At 39.2% G+C, this 13,555-nt stretch overlaps 1 protein-coding gene across 12 annotated transcripts in view; it reads left to right on the top strand.

Annotated features, from left to right (window-relative positions):
• Positions 1–13,555, top strand: part of SON (SON DNA and RNA binding protein) — a 53,382-nt gene that overhangs the window by 29,516 nt on the left and 10,311 nt on the right. For 5 of the 12 annotated variants that reach the window (XR_009555189.1, XM_060234295.1, XM_060234294.1 and 2 more), the window contains exons 4-9: positions 83–246; positions 664–807; positions 3,332–3,514; positions 4,881–4,991; positions 7,151–7,267; positions 13,034–13,112. Coding sequence is in view for 9 of the 12 variants with exons in the window: in XM_060234295.1 (XP_060090278.1) it covers positions 83–246; positions 664–807; positions 3,332–3,514; positions 4,881–4,991; positions 7,151–7,267; positions 13,034–13,112 (798 nt within the window). In the remaining 3 variants the exon portion in view is untranslated. Of the gene's footprint in view, positions 1–82; positions 247–663; positions 808–3,331; positions 3,515–4,880; positions 4,992–6,108; positions 6,188–7,150; positions 9,061–11,600; positions 12,088–13,033; positions 13,113–13,555 lie in introns of those variants that run through there. The other 7 variants (XM_060234293.1, XM_060234292.1, XM_060234299.1 and 4 more) reach the window with 5 other exon arrangements.

Here is a 13,555-nt window from a genome sequence, read left to right as displayed (position 1 = left end):
GTTTTAAGATAGCAGGTTGCGGTGGGAGGACAAATTGATATTAAATCATGAAGTAATGAATAAATGTTTAATATTCTTATAGATAAGGCACAATTACTTGAAATAGCTAAAGCAAATGCAGCTGCCATGTGTGCCAAGGCCGGTGTGCCGCTGCCACCGAGCCTTATGCCTGTTGTTACTCCAGAAAAGAAGGAAGAGAAAGTCACCCAGAAGTCAGCAAAAGAGACGATAATGGAACTTACTGAGGTAAGAGTGAAGTGTTTGGTTTCAATAAAATGAATTCTGCTTCAGCTCGATAAAAAATTCTTTAAGAGACCACTGGATTTTCAAAAAATCTCATAATTGGGGTTGGATATAGAATGCAGTTTGTTTTATAGAATTATTTAGATTATCTAGTGGGAGTGATAAAGTGGCTTTAGCATGTGTGTATGTGGACATGATTATTTCCATTTATGGAGAATGCAAGCTGGACAAACAAGCTTTACTTGGGCTTATTTCATAGTAATCTTAGGGCCGTTTGTGCTGAGACTAGGGCTTTAGTACATGCTCTGCTCTAATTATAAAAATGGTGCTTCTGCTAGTCTGTCTCTGTTGCTGTGTTACATATTTGTTGTCATTCATGTATAGTAGAATGGATTGTATAAAGAATTGTGGTTTTTATAGAAATGCAAGAAGATTGCGCAGAGTCAGGAAGATGATGTGATTGTAAATAAACCTCATGTGTCTGATGAAGAGGAAGAAGAACATCCCTTTATTAATCACCCCTTTAAGCTCAATGAACCCAAGCCTATTTTTTTCAACTTAACTGTAAGTGCTGTAAAATCACAAATTAATAGGATTGTTTTCTTAAGTAATAATTTTAGAGAAAAGAAGTAATTGTGACATCTGGCAAACCAGAGTGATATTGTTTTACTAGGAATAAAGTCTGTTGTCAGTAAAATTAGAATGGACTGTAGAAAGAGGCTCTGGGTGGGTGCACCCCACTCTTGGTGTCTACCCATCCAAATGAAGGCATTCACTCTCCACACCTTTGACATCTTCCCCCCTTCTCCAACTACCCCCCCCAACCAGCTCTCCCTCTGCGTGATCATCAGCCCTCACCTGGAGGTTCAACAAAGGACAGAACCACAGAATAAAAATCTCCAATCACCTGGAGATTGGCAACAATACTTCCCCAGGAGGAGATGGCTGGTTTGGAGGGTGGTGTCTATGGCATTGCACCTGTCTGAGGTCCCACCACTCCTCAAACCCATCTTCTCCAGATTCCACCCTTAAATCTCCAGGAATTTCCCAACTTGGAGTTCGCAACCCTATCTCCTTCCCAGCCAACCATCAACTGACCTTTGTCTGGCCACCAGACTTCAGCTTTTCATCTCCTCTCCCCATCCCCCAGGCAGCCACTACCCATTAAAAGAATAGACTTTCTTCACAGTGTGAGCCAAAGCAGTTTACATCATTCTCCTCTCCCCTGTTTTGATTTGCACAGCAACCCTGTGAGGTAGGTTAGGCTGCAAGTCTGTGACTGGTCCAAAATCACCCAGTCAGCTTTCATAGCAAGAAGCTGGGTCTGGCAGACCCTGCTCTGAAGTGCTAACTTCTACACCACACTGTCTGTCATGAGGGGAGTGCCAACCTTGGCAGGGTATAATGTCACAGTCCACTCTGCAAAGCAGCCATTTTCTCCAGGGGAAGTGATCTCTGCCATCTAGAGAACAGTTGTAATTCTGAGTGATCTCCAGCCCTTTTCTGGAGATTGGCAACAGTGGTTTCCCAGAAGGAAATGACTGGTTTGGAGGGTGGAGTCTATGGCATTGTACTTGTCTGAGGCTTCACCTTTCCTCAAACCCCACCCTTTGCAGGCTCCACCCCTCAAATCTCCAGGAATTTTTCAACCTGGAGTTGGCAACCCTATCTCCTTCCCAGCTAGCCATCAGTCAACATTTATCTGGTCCCCTGACTTCAGCTTCCATCTCCTCCCCTTTCTCTGCAGCCTCTACATAGGAAAAGGACAGTCTTTCTCTACAGTGGGGGGACCAAAGCAGCTTACATCATTCTCCTCTCCCCTTTTGATCTGCACAACAGCCATGTGAGGTAGATTAGACTGAAAGTCTGTGACTGGTCCGAAATCACCTCATCAGCTTCCACAGTAGGAACCTGGGTCTGGCAGACCCTGCTCTGAAGCGCTAACTGCTATGTCACACTGGCTGTTATAGGCAGGGGCTACTGCTGAACAGGAGCAAGCAGCCAGGCCTCCACCCTCCAGGTGGAGCCTGAAGATCTCCTGGTATCACAACTGAACTCCAGACAACAGATTTATCTCCCCCTGGACTCTGTGGCATTATATTCTGCTGGGGCCTGTTCTGTCCCCAAACTCTGGCTTCTGTAGACTCCACCACACAATCTCCAGAAATTTCCCACTAACCTGGAGCTGACAGCCCTAGTCAGGACTGGGCCCAATGAGTTCTCAATTAGTCTCTTTGTTTCCTTTCCAGAGTAGGAGGGGGAGGAGCCCTCATCCAATTGAAAGAAGGCTTTCTCTGGCTGTTTTCCTTTTCCTCCCTCAGCCAATTGAAAGAAGGCTTTCTCTATGGCTCTTTCCCTCCTCCCTCCCTTAGCCAGTTGAGGGAAGGCTTTCTTTTTCTCCTCTGCGAAGCAGGTGGCTCAGCCAATGGGAGAGTAGGGAGAGCCAGAAACTGCTATAACCAAGGTTGGTTGCCTTTTACTGACAGAATCAGCTTGCCTGGCTAGCAACAGCCACTCAGGCAGGAGAGAGGAGCAGACTGAACCAGTGGCATTGATTGATGGTTTGATGGGCCAAAGGTTGATGTAGCACATCCCTAACCAATGTGAGAGCTCTGTTTTGCCAAGATGGAAGGGTCTTTATATCTAGGATTGCATATATATGAAATTTATCGAAAAGGATAATGTAAGAAAACCCCCAAAATACTACATATAAAATATATTTAAAATGTATTATATTTACATACTTTAACTTGTATGAGAATATAAGGTAACTCCTTGGGGTGTTTTTTGATGGCGTAACTTTTGAGTAGATATAGAATTTAAAATTAAATATTAATGCAGTTACAGCAATTCTTGAAATATTTATTATAGAACATTGTATTTCTAGTTAAGTTCACAAATTTGCCTACAAATGAAATTTGTAATAAGTATAAAAACAGATAAGTGCACACTAGTGATCACAGTGGAACATCTGCTCATCCCACTTCTTTCCCTAGTATTTAGAGGATCTCTATGTTGGGGATAAGAACATATATATATACCAATGTTGTCTGTGATTATGCATAATTGTAGTTTGCTTTTTTTAAAGACTCCTACAATAAAACCAGCTCCTCCGAAAAATCAAGTCACTTTGACAAAGGAGTTTCCTGTCTCTTCTGGATCTCAACACAGGAAAAAGGAAGCAGATAGTGCATATGGAGAATGGGTTCCAGTTGAGAAGAACAAAGAGGAAAACAAAGATGATGTCTTCCCTAATCCAGCTACTCTGGAGGTAGGAATCAGAAAGTAGAAAGTTAATTTTAAAGAAAGGAGTACTGGCTATGGATCTTCAAATGTAGGTGGCAATCCATAAAACCTCCATAAGCAGATCTAAGGATTTATAGGCAAACAGAGGAGGTTCTGAGTTAATCTCATTCACTTGTATGTATGACATTAGGGAGGTTGAGCGTAGGAACTAGGGGTCTATTGGACCTGGAAAACTTTAGTATTTCCAATATTCCTGAATCCCAATATTGGTATGGTATTGGGTTTTGGGTAAATATTTGGGAAACCTGAATTTATTCGCACCATCCCAATAGAGTATAATGGAGAATTGATTTAGAGGTATTTGGGGGTCAGGGAGGGGGGCTGTTTTTTGAGGTAGAAGCACCAAATTTGCAGCATAGCTGTTGGTGCCATTCCTCAAAAATCTCACAAGTTTTAAAAAGATTAAAAAACCCCATCTTTCATTGGGGGAAAGGCATTTAAAGAGACCGCAGTTTCTTGAAATGCCTTCTGAGTTCACTTGCTGAATTGCAGCAGCTGTTCAATATTCAATACCCAACTGCATAAATTCTGCGACAGTGGCACAGGCTGGCTTGGAGAAGGCATTTAAAGATGTCTCTTTAAATGCTTTCTCCAAGCTGACAGTTTTATTCAGGCTCAGCTATATTGGTAGCTGAATCAGATTAGAACAGGGGTGTCGAACACGTGGCCTATGAGTAACTGGCTTCCTCCTGCTTCCTCCTTTGGGACTGCTGCTGTATTGCAGCTCACTTTTGCCCAGTTCCCTCGGCTGCTTCCTTCCTAGCCTCTCTTCCCTCCATTGACTGTGGGCTCCTCCTTTGGGAGGTAGGGAGAGGGAGGCAAAGAGCAAGAGAGCACTCTGCCCAGGAGAGAAAGCAGAGTCTGAGTCCTTTTGGTCCTTTAAGACCAGCAACGTTTTATTTCAGGTATAAGGTTTCCTACACTTCTTCAGAGAGAGGAAGGGTGGGTGGATAGGTAGGTGTATTCTTCTGATAAGCACAATACTCTGCTGTTTTCTTTGAGACTTGATATCTGTCTGTCTCTCTCTGCCTCTCTATCTAACACACACAAGCACACATGTATGTGATTAAAAGGGGCATGTTAGGATAAGGGGAAATGAGGATTAAAAGGAAATTATTTATACCAAAGGCACACCCCAAGTAGGGACTCACTGCTCCCTGACTAACAAGTAACCTATATAGTGTTCCTTTTTGTCTCTTATTTTTGGATAAGCATCAACAGTTATGTTTTTTGATCATATTAATAACAGAATATTGGGCTTTTATATAGATACTTATTAAACTTTTTCCAGATATCTCATCTCTTTTCTGAATATTATATCTATCCTCTAGCCTGTGGACATCTCTTCTGCACTGAATGAGCGGACAATAGCTCAGAAGAGGCTTACTGAAAATACTTTTGATCTGGAGGCAATGTGCCTGTTAAATCGGGCACAGGAACGGGTATGTCACTTTTTTTGTTTGCCTGTTTTCCAGATACTTTTTGATGTTTGTACTTGAGATGCATATATCCCTCATTTTGGTACAACATCACTAAGGGAGCTAACAGCATACCAAATGTTATTACTGTAAAACCAAAACTGGAGGGGGAGAACCATTAAAGTCAACCAAAATAAACAGAAAAACTTTTAAAATGTCATTAAATAAAACTCAACATCCAGAGGAAGCAAAAAATAGCAACTACTACTAAGTAGGCAGAAGGCTTAGTCTAATAAGGGTTGTTCAGACAATTTTCCCATACAAGAATGTTCTACAATCTTGGTGCCATCACAAAAGGGCCCTGTAACTTGTTTCCACCGGATGAAAGTGCCGCATTTATCAAATGGCATGCTTATTTATCCATGCGATTGTATTAATTGTAGAATTTTTGTGCTGGCAGACTGGATTATTTTAGTCTAAAATTACATGCCGTAGGATAAACCATTACCTAGGTGCCCTAGGCTAGCCTAATATCATAAAATCTTGGAAGCTAAATAGAGTTAGCCTTGGTTAGAATTTGAATGGGAGACCATCAAGGAATTCCAGGGTCACTATGCAGAGACAGGCAAACCACCTCTGAATGTCTCTTACTGTGAAAACTCTATTGGGTTGCATAAGTCAGCTGCAACTTGATGATATGTTCTACCACCCCCATGTGGAATAAAAAACTCAAGTTTGTTTTGCAGGTTAGTAAATGCATGAACACAATAGCAGATTAAAAAACAATATTATTTTGCATAATGTAGTTCAGAGTGGCTTTCTTAGATTATTTTACTCCTGTTCTTAATAGCAATCCAAATGTTTTATACCATTATCATATACTCAGAGCAGTTTACAAGTGAATTAAATCATAAAACCTTAAAAATAGTCAAAATATCAAAATGAACGATTGAACATCAAAACAGCACTCAGTGATATTAAAACTCTTCAGTCAAATGCTCATCTGAAGAGAAAAGTCTTGCATCAGTGATAACTAATAAGTGACATAGTTTCCCTCACCTTCTTTGGTAAAGAATTCCAGAAGGTAGGTGACTCTATTGAATAGTCTTTAGATCTTACCCCTACCGTTCTCGCTTGACAGAGTGAGGGCACCGCAAGTGGGTCTGTGGGGCTGATCACAGCTGATGTGCGGGCTTATATGGAGAAAAGCGATCTTTCAGGTACGTCATGAAGGACACTAAAAGTTGGAACCAGTATCTTGAATTGAGCCCACCAAGAAGCAAACTAAAGCAGCTGGAGTATTTATTTATTTTCATTTATTAGGCAACTCTTCCCTGCCAGCAGGGCTAAAGGCGGCTTACATCAGAAACAAATACATACATAATAGGATTAAAATGATATTAACATACACTAAACAGATTATCTTCCCAAAAAGCAACATCCTATATTCAAGATACCAGTAATTTCAGTATGACAAAATTCCATGTGACAGAAATGTGGCATATGTTCTGGAGCTGCTGAAGCTTCTGAGCTGTATTCAAGAGCAGCCTTACATAGAGTGCATTAAAGCAGTTAATTCTGGAAATTACAGACACATAGATCAGCATGAGAAGGTCAGGCTGGTCTATAAGGGAGAAGAGTCATTGTGCAGGATTCCAGTGGAAAAAAGGTATTCCTGACAACAGCTCCTAACTGTTTTTAAGAAATCAAATCTGAGGTTCATGAGCCTGTATTGTTTATTTGATCAGATGTGGTAACTACAGTGCCATCTACTCCAGTCAAACCAATTCCTTTTAGAATAATGCTCCATACCAGCACCCCCTCATCTTGTTTGGATTCAGTTGCAGCTTATTCACCCTTATTCATTTGACCTCTGTTTCAAGGCACTGGTTCATATGTATGTAATCATGTGGGGAAAAAAAAAAGGAATTGACATCTGGGTTCTTAGTAAAGATATATTCCTGCTGACCTGAGGAATGGGGAGCAGGGAGAGAGTATAGTTTTTCTTTCTCTTAAAACTTGCGTTGATTCCTGAAATACTGAATGAGGACTTGTTAGAATGTTGGGTTTTAAACTGTTTTGAAATGAAATGAAATGTGCTTCTTCAGTGCATGCAAGTTTTTCATTTCCACACTTGAGAACTTGTTGGTTCATTAGATTGTTATGCTGTCTTACTATTGCAGATTGATGCCTGGGCTCAACTGAACTCTCTACCAGGCCAGTTTACAGGAAGTACCGGTGCACAGGTCTTGTCTTCAGAACAATTATCCAACAGCGGTCCCCAGGCTTGGATTAAAAAGGTAGATGATATTCAGACAGATGAGTCCAAATATCACAGGTTAAACTCCTTTGAAATCACTGGAAGAAGTGATAATGAAACACTTAGGACACTAATGGCCTCATAAAATATGTGCATAAAATAAACTGAGTTAATTTACTTTTGTGTTGTGTCAAGATGTGTGTGCGCGCTCTTGTTTTGATATCTGTATCTACTATGCCTAATTAGCTCTGTGTTAATACTGGTTTGGTAGATAAACTGTAGAAACTGGGAGAATGTTCTGTGCTGACATATTAAAAAATGTATTACTCCTATGGTTACTGTTATCTTGTGCTGAAATTTCCCTGAAATATGGGTACAATCAACCGTGTTAGTTCTGTTACTGACCTTGTCAGAACTTGATCTGATTCCTGATTTAAGTAGAATTTTGGATGATGAACAGGGCTGTAAAAATGCATTTGCTCACTTGCCTTTGTTGGATACACATTTGAAACTGGAGAGATGAAGCTGCAAATGGAGATTGAGGCTCTGTATAGTGTTCAGTGTTCTTTACTATTTAACCTCCCAGTGAGGTGAACAGGAGTCTTGTTTTGTGCTTCAGTTAGTTTAAAATAAACACACCAGACTTCTGATTTCTTCCTTATCTAGTCGCACCATCTTGAAAGGGTGAGATTTGACTGGTCAACTCTCTTTACTCTGTTTTTTGTTTTTGTTTTGTTTATTGCAGTGTAGGATAAAATGTGGGAGAAACTTGATTTTTTTTTCTTCCAAGGGGTGAGAACAATTGTCTGATACAGAGGGATACAGAAGGTGGTAGAGTAGTAGATTGAGTGTGTCTCATAAAAGATGGCAGGAAAAAAGTGCTTGTACAGGTTGCTGGGCCTGGAATAACAAGGTGCATCTGCTTATAGCAGGAGTGTTGGTAGAATGAAGGGGGGAGGAGGATCAGAACATAAATGCACCTGATTTGAATTAGTAGTTGACAAAAATGTATAGATGTAAAATGACAAGAGGTTCCAGAATAGGAAAAGAACAGATGGCCAAAACAAAGACACAAAAACTTTGAGGGCTCTAAAGAGCAAAACCCAGAATAACATTGAGCTTGTTCTGTGAGCTGGAATTGGTACTATGCAGGTGGGTTTGGTAACTGGCTATACTTGAGAGTTCAGGAAACCCCTAAGGAGTGAGCTTTTATGTTTTGCAAACATATGTATATTTTTACAGCCTTGACAAGAAATAATTTATCTCTTCTCAATGTACACTGTTCCATCAGAATTAATTTTATCCGCTTCTAGCTCTGATTGGTTTTTATAGAACACAATTTATTTGGAGCCAGCTGATATGAAGATTGAGTTGTAGTTGATTCAGTAGAGCTGAGTGTAGTTGAGTTAAAATAAGCACCTAGATACAGTAACTGGAGAGTTTTATAATTGTGTTCTGTTGATAAAATGTACTATACACTTTTACACTTTTGTAATTAAAATATATGGGAAATATTGTAAATATATTATCTGTAAATATTTATCTGCTGAACTGGTTTTCTTTGTGGAAATAAAAGCAGAGAACCAGTAGTCATGGATTGCTGCTGTTATGGAATCGCAGCAACAAGTTTAGGAAAGGCTTTGATGATGCTTCTCTTTTGTGTTTGTCTTTCATCACCCATGTACAGTTAACAGAAAGACCATATGTACTGTAATTTAATTGGCAGTGTATCCATTAGGCAAATGACAGTATTTTTAATAAAATCCAAGTAGATTGGCCAAGTGGTTCTTGTATCATGACATCCTAAATAAAAACAGAAGATTTCAAAATGTTCCACATTGTAGCAAGAAGTGTAAATAACAAGTCTGGAGTTGTATCCATCTGTAAGGATTTACTACTTTATAGGAACTTAAGTTACTTTGCTTTGTTGGAGGGTGTGTTTTTATATAGATCAAGTGGCAGATGTTAAGAGCCTGTAGAAGTTCCAGTTTACCTTCGTGTGCTTAGTGCTTAGTTCATAGTATAGCTGGTGGTGTCATGTGAAACCAGTTATTCTAGGTTGTTTATGCCTTCAATTTCTTAGACTTCTCAAGAGAGGGAGAACTGCCCACTTTGGGCTGTCATGCTCTCCTGCAGTTTTATAACACAAAAATCTGTTAATAAAAATCAAAATTTTAACATGTGGAGAGTAAAATAGTATTACTTTCTGCTCCCCCTGTCACATTGTCTCCTAAGCCATTCATAAATCTCAGTCATTTTAATCATTTCTACACTTAGCGTAGTGATCAATAGGTCTTTGAAAGTGTATCTACCAAGTATGGAAATAGTTCTGGTGGAGAAATTTAGTATAATGACCATTTGTTGAATAACAGGTAGGGGTGCTAAAGCACTGGTTATTTCCATCATTTTTTCCCATTCATATTATATAGTTTGTACCACCTTGGGTACCAAAGAATTGTTAGGTACACAGTTTCTCGTCTGAAGTTTCTGAGGTTGGTCTTCTATGCTCTTTTATCATATTTGGCACCATCCGTATTTGTATGCTTCCCAAGTTTAGAGGGCTTCTGCATTAATAAATAGTAATGTTTCAGAGATCCTCCTCTTGTTGTTCATGTTATAATTTCTCCAGTTTGAGGAAAATTTCAGGAAGATCATATGCAGCTTGAAAGTGCTCCTATTTAGATGACTTTTGAGTACGATCTTGAAAGTGCTCTTCATCAGAGAAACATTTATTACAGAGAGAAGTATTGTCCTTTCCTTCTTGCATGTTTCTAGTTGAGTGAGCAAATAAGGACACTGTGAAAAGAGCAGCAGAATAAAGGGTTAGATACTGTGGGTCTGTTCATCTTTTCTGTGGTATAAGCAGCCTTCCGCTGATGCATGTAGTGAAAGGTGCCTTCTGCCAGAGAAAGTGTGCTGTTGGTTGAGTGGCTCTGCAGGTTCCTAATAATTTCATGTTAAATAGTTTTAAACTCTGTAATGAAAAGACTTTTCTACAGCAGTTTTGGTGTTCAGTTAACTTACGCTACAATCCTATGTCCAGTGTGATCATATTTAAATACATGGGTTTATACTGGCATTATTCTGAAGTTAGCTTGTTCATGATTCTTGGGAGTAAGACCCATTGTTTTGAATGAGATTTAACTTCCAAGTAAATGTGCATATGATTCAGGCATTTAATTTCTTTGTAAGTGACCACAACCAAAATAAGACTCATTCACTATCATCCAGAGCAATAAAAGTTAACTCCCTCCCCCCGGAGCAAAATTTTTTTGATGCTTTTGCATTTTATAAATACTACAGTAATTTAACTATGTGGTGAATTTATTAGGAAATCTTGAGTGGTACTGATAATTTGTTTAAGGTGTGAAATACTGCATCTACATTTTGAATTTGGAAATATGTCCTTTTAAAATTGAGAAGGAGGAACATATTGAAATTCACCAGTCATTTGGAGTTAACTTGAAAGTTATGCCTGTTAATACACTTAATGTTGTAGAAAGGAAGCTGCCTTTTAAAAATCTGTAGCTGTCTGTTGTTTGGTTTTTCCTTGTTTGGATTTTTAAAAAGTAATATAATTTAAAACGTTTGGGCATTAGGTTGTTCAACAATGTTTCTAAAGGAACAGCAGCTTCAGCCAGAATTTATTTCTGTTTTGCATTATCATCAATGATGTAATCAGTTCACAAATGCAAAAAAAAATTAAACTCTTCATAGTACATGTGCAACACATTCATTCTTCCTTTAGGTTTGTGTACTTGCATATCGGTCATAAGTCTATGGGACACACTGGAGTCTCTTGGGAGAGTTGGTAGAATACATAGATCCTGATCTAAAGAGCTATGCAACTAATCCATTATACCAAAGGAGGTTTATTTAACTAGAAAAAGTAAAAATAATAATAATTCACTAGACATACCATAAGCCTGAATTAGCACTTTATGGACCTTGGCTGTGTTTGTTTTAAATCTAAAAAATTTCTAAACCTCAAATTCATTACACAAAATAATTTTGTGAAGCTTTGATTTTATTATTTGAGTTTAATTTTCACATCATATATTACCAGATTTTGTAGGTAAGCTTGTAGCATGTTAATAAAAGAAAGGTTGGGCCACTAGAAGCTCCGAAATACTATTATCTTGTACAAGCTTGATTGCCAGCTGGGATAAGTGAAAAGATGTTGTTTCACTTCCCTGGAAGAGGGGAGCTGGCTAAATAAGGTATTTCCGAAAGGAAGGGCAGCTATTCAAAACATTTTTGGTGAAGTGGGAATGAGCATGTGAGAGTGTTTGTATGTATGAGTTACTCAGTTGATCTGAAAGCTGCGCTCTTCTGAAGCTCCCCCCCTATTCCAGTACTGTGTCCCCCTTCAGGATCTAGATTTCATCCGGAGGGCCTTGACTGCGCCGTGACCATACATGATTGCTGCAATGAACAAGAGTCCTGCTGCTGAGAGTGCCCAGGTGAAAAATTTGTAGGAGAAGGGGGTAGAGCTTCATTGGTGTTGGACTATAATAATGATCTTCCCTTACTTCAGAAGTCAGTGACTGCCAATATTAATGCCTCCTGAGAGCAATGCAAGATCCACCAACAAAGTAAGCATCTCCTTGTAAAAACAGACAAGGGAATTGGGGGCAGGGGGGTGCAGACATTTTTATTTCATTTAGAAGCTGGGCTGGATAGGTTTCTGAAGTTTGATTAAGGTGTGAAAATTGCTTGCTTATTCTGGACTTTCTTGGAAGGTTTAAATTTTAAATTGATGGATCACTGATCAGTTCATTGTAATCTGGAAAAAAAGATTTCCAGAACCTGTATATTTACCAGCAAATTAAAACAAGTTGAGATTTATTAAATTAATAGTTTCAACTGTCACAAAAGTGCTTTCTATCTGTAACAAAAGACCTTTCTGTTGGCAATGTATCTTAGAGCAGGACTGTTTCATTTGTATATATATCTACATCTACAGAAGCACAGAATCTAGCATTTGATGTTTTTTAAAAGGAGCATTTCTGCAATTATGATTGCGGAAAATAACTTGAAAACTGGCAAATGGAATACACCTGCTGTGAAGACTCAGAAACCACAGTGGGCTGGTATGGAATCCTGTGACCTGGAAATAGGATTTAAAGCGCCTTGTATAGCTCCCAGTTTCTTCATCTAAATTCTCAGTTTAGTAGCTCTGAGACCCCCCCCCCCAACTCAGTGTGTTGAATTCTGTAGATCTGTTCCACTAGGGATGGTGTTTTCCTTTGGTGCAGGCAGCCTTCCAGAGATGCAGAAGGCTCTTCTGGTGCAAGAGCCTCTTGTGTCAGTAAGAAGACTTTGCGCACAGGAGGAAAAGGCTGCTGTTAGCGGAACAGGTACACATGTGGGTCTGACTCAATGAGCTGAATCACTGGTCAAAGCAGATAATGAGTAACTTAATTTAAATGCAGAATATTGGCTTATTTGAGGCATCGCTGCCTCCTTCCTGGGCTTGGTTATCTCTGGAGTTCTGTTGCATTACAAGCATAGAGAATTCATTTTAATTGTGCTTCTCCCTTTCTGTGTATCACCCACCATCTTACCATGGCTGTCTTTGTTTAATAAAATGAAAGTGTCAATGAGCAAGCTATTTACATGTGCCCACTAGACATCCCAGTGACTGTATCCTGAGAAACACCAATTTGGATCAGAATAGATGGTCTGTCTGCTAGACAGCAAAATAACTGAAGTTTATGTAAGAATTATTATAGGCTGTGCAAATACACTCAGTAGCAGACATGGTCTGCTCACTGTAGTCCATTGTTCTGTGTTTTTCTTATAGGTATTCACCCTTGCACCCAGGATTGGGTATTGTTGGAGTTCCCATTTGTGTGGGCTTTTCTTGGCATTGAATGAATCTGGTAAATTGTAATTTCTTACCTCTTTGGTTCCTAACCCCTTGTGTGCCAATACAGACATCACAATGGACTTTCATGTTTGGTGTTGATTCCCGTTTCCAGAAGTTCTTGCTGTTTATTAGGTTGTAATTGCTTGTCCTTTAAACTTAATGTGGATCAACCTTCCCAAAACCTAGATAGAGGAAATGGGGTCATCAGACTTTGGCTCTGTCTATTGGTAGAAGAGCTAAAATACACTAATTTCCTTGGCATAAGAGGAGCTGATGATTCACAGAGGGAAAAATTGCCAGAGAAGCACCATAGTAAATATTTGAATGAGAATTACATATAGCAATACCAAATGCTATTGAATCGCTAACGAAAATAAAGATACAGGTCTCCATTATTTTAAAATAATATTTGCTGTTAAAATTACGCTATAGCATATTTTAATAAATATTTAGAAT

Source organism: Heteronotia binoei, chromosome 3 (assembly GCF_032191835.1).
Source record: "Heteronotia binoei isolate CCM8104 ecotype False Entrance Well chromosome 3, APGP_CSIRO_Hbin_v1, whole genome shotgun sequence".
Classification (NCBI taxonomy): domain Eukaryota; kingdom Metazoa; phylum Chordata; class Lepidosauria; order Squamata; family Gekkonidae; genus Heteronotia; species Heteronotia binoei.
This window is presented reverse-complemented; position numbering and strand designations above follow the sequence as displayed.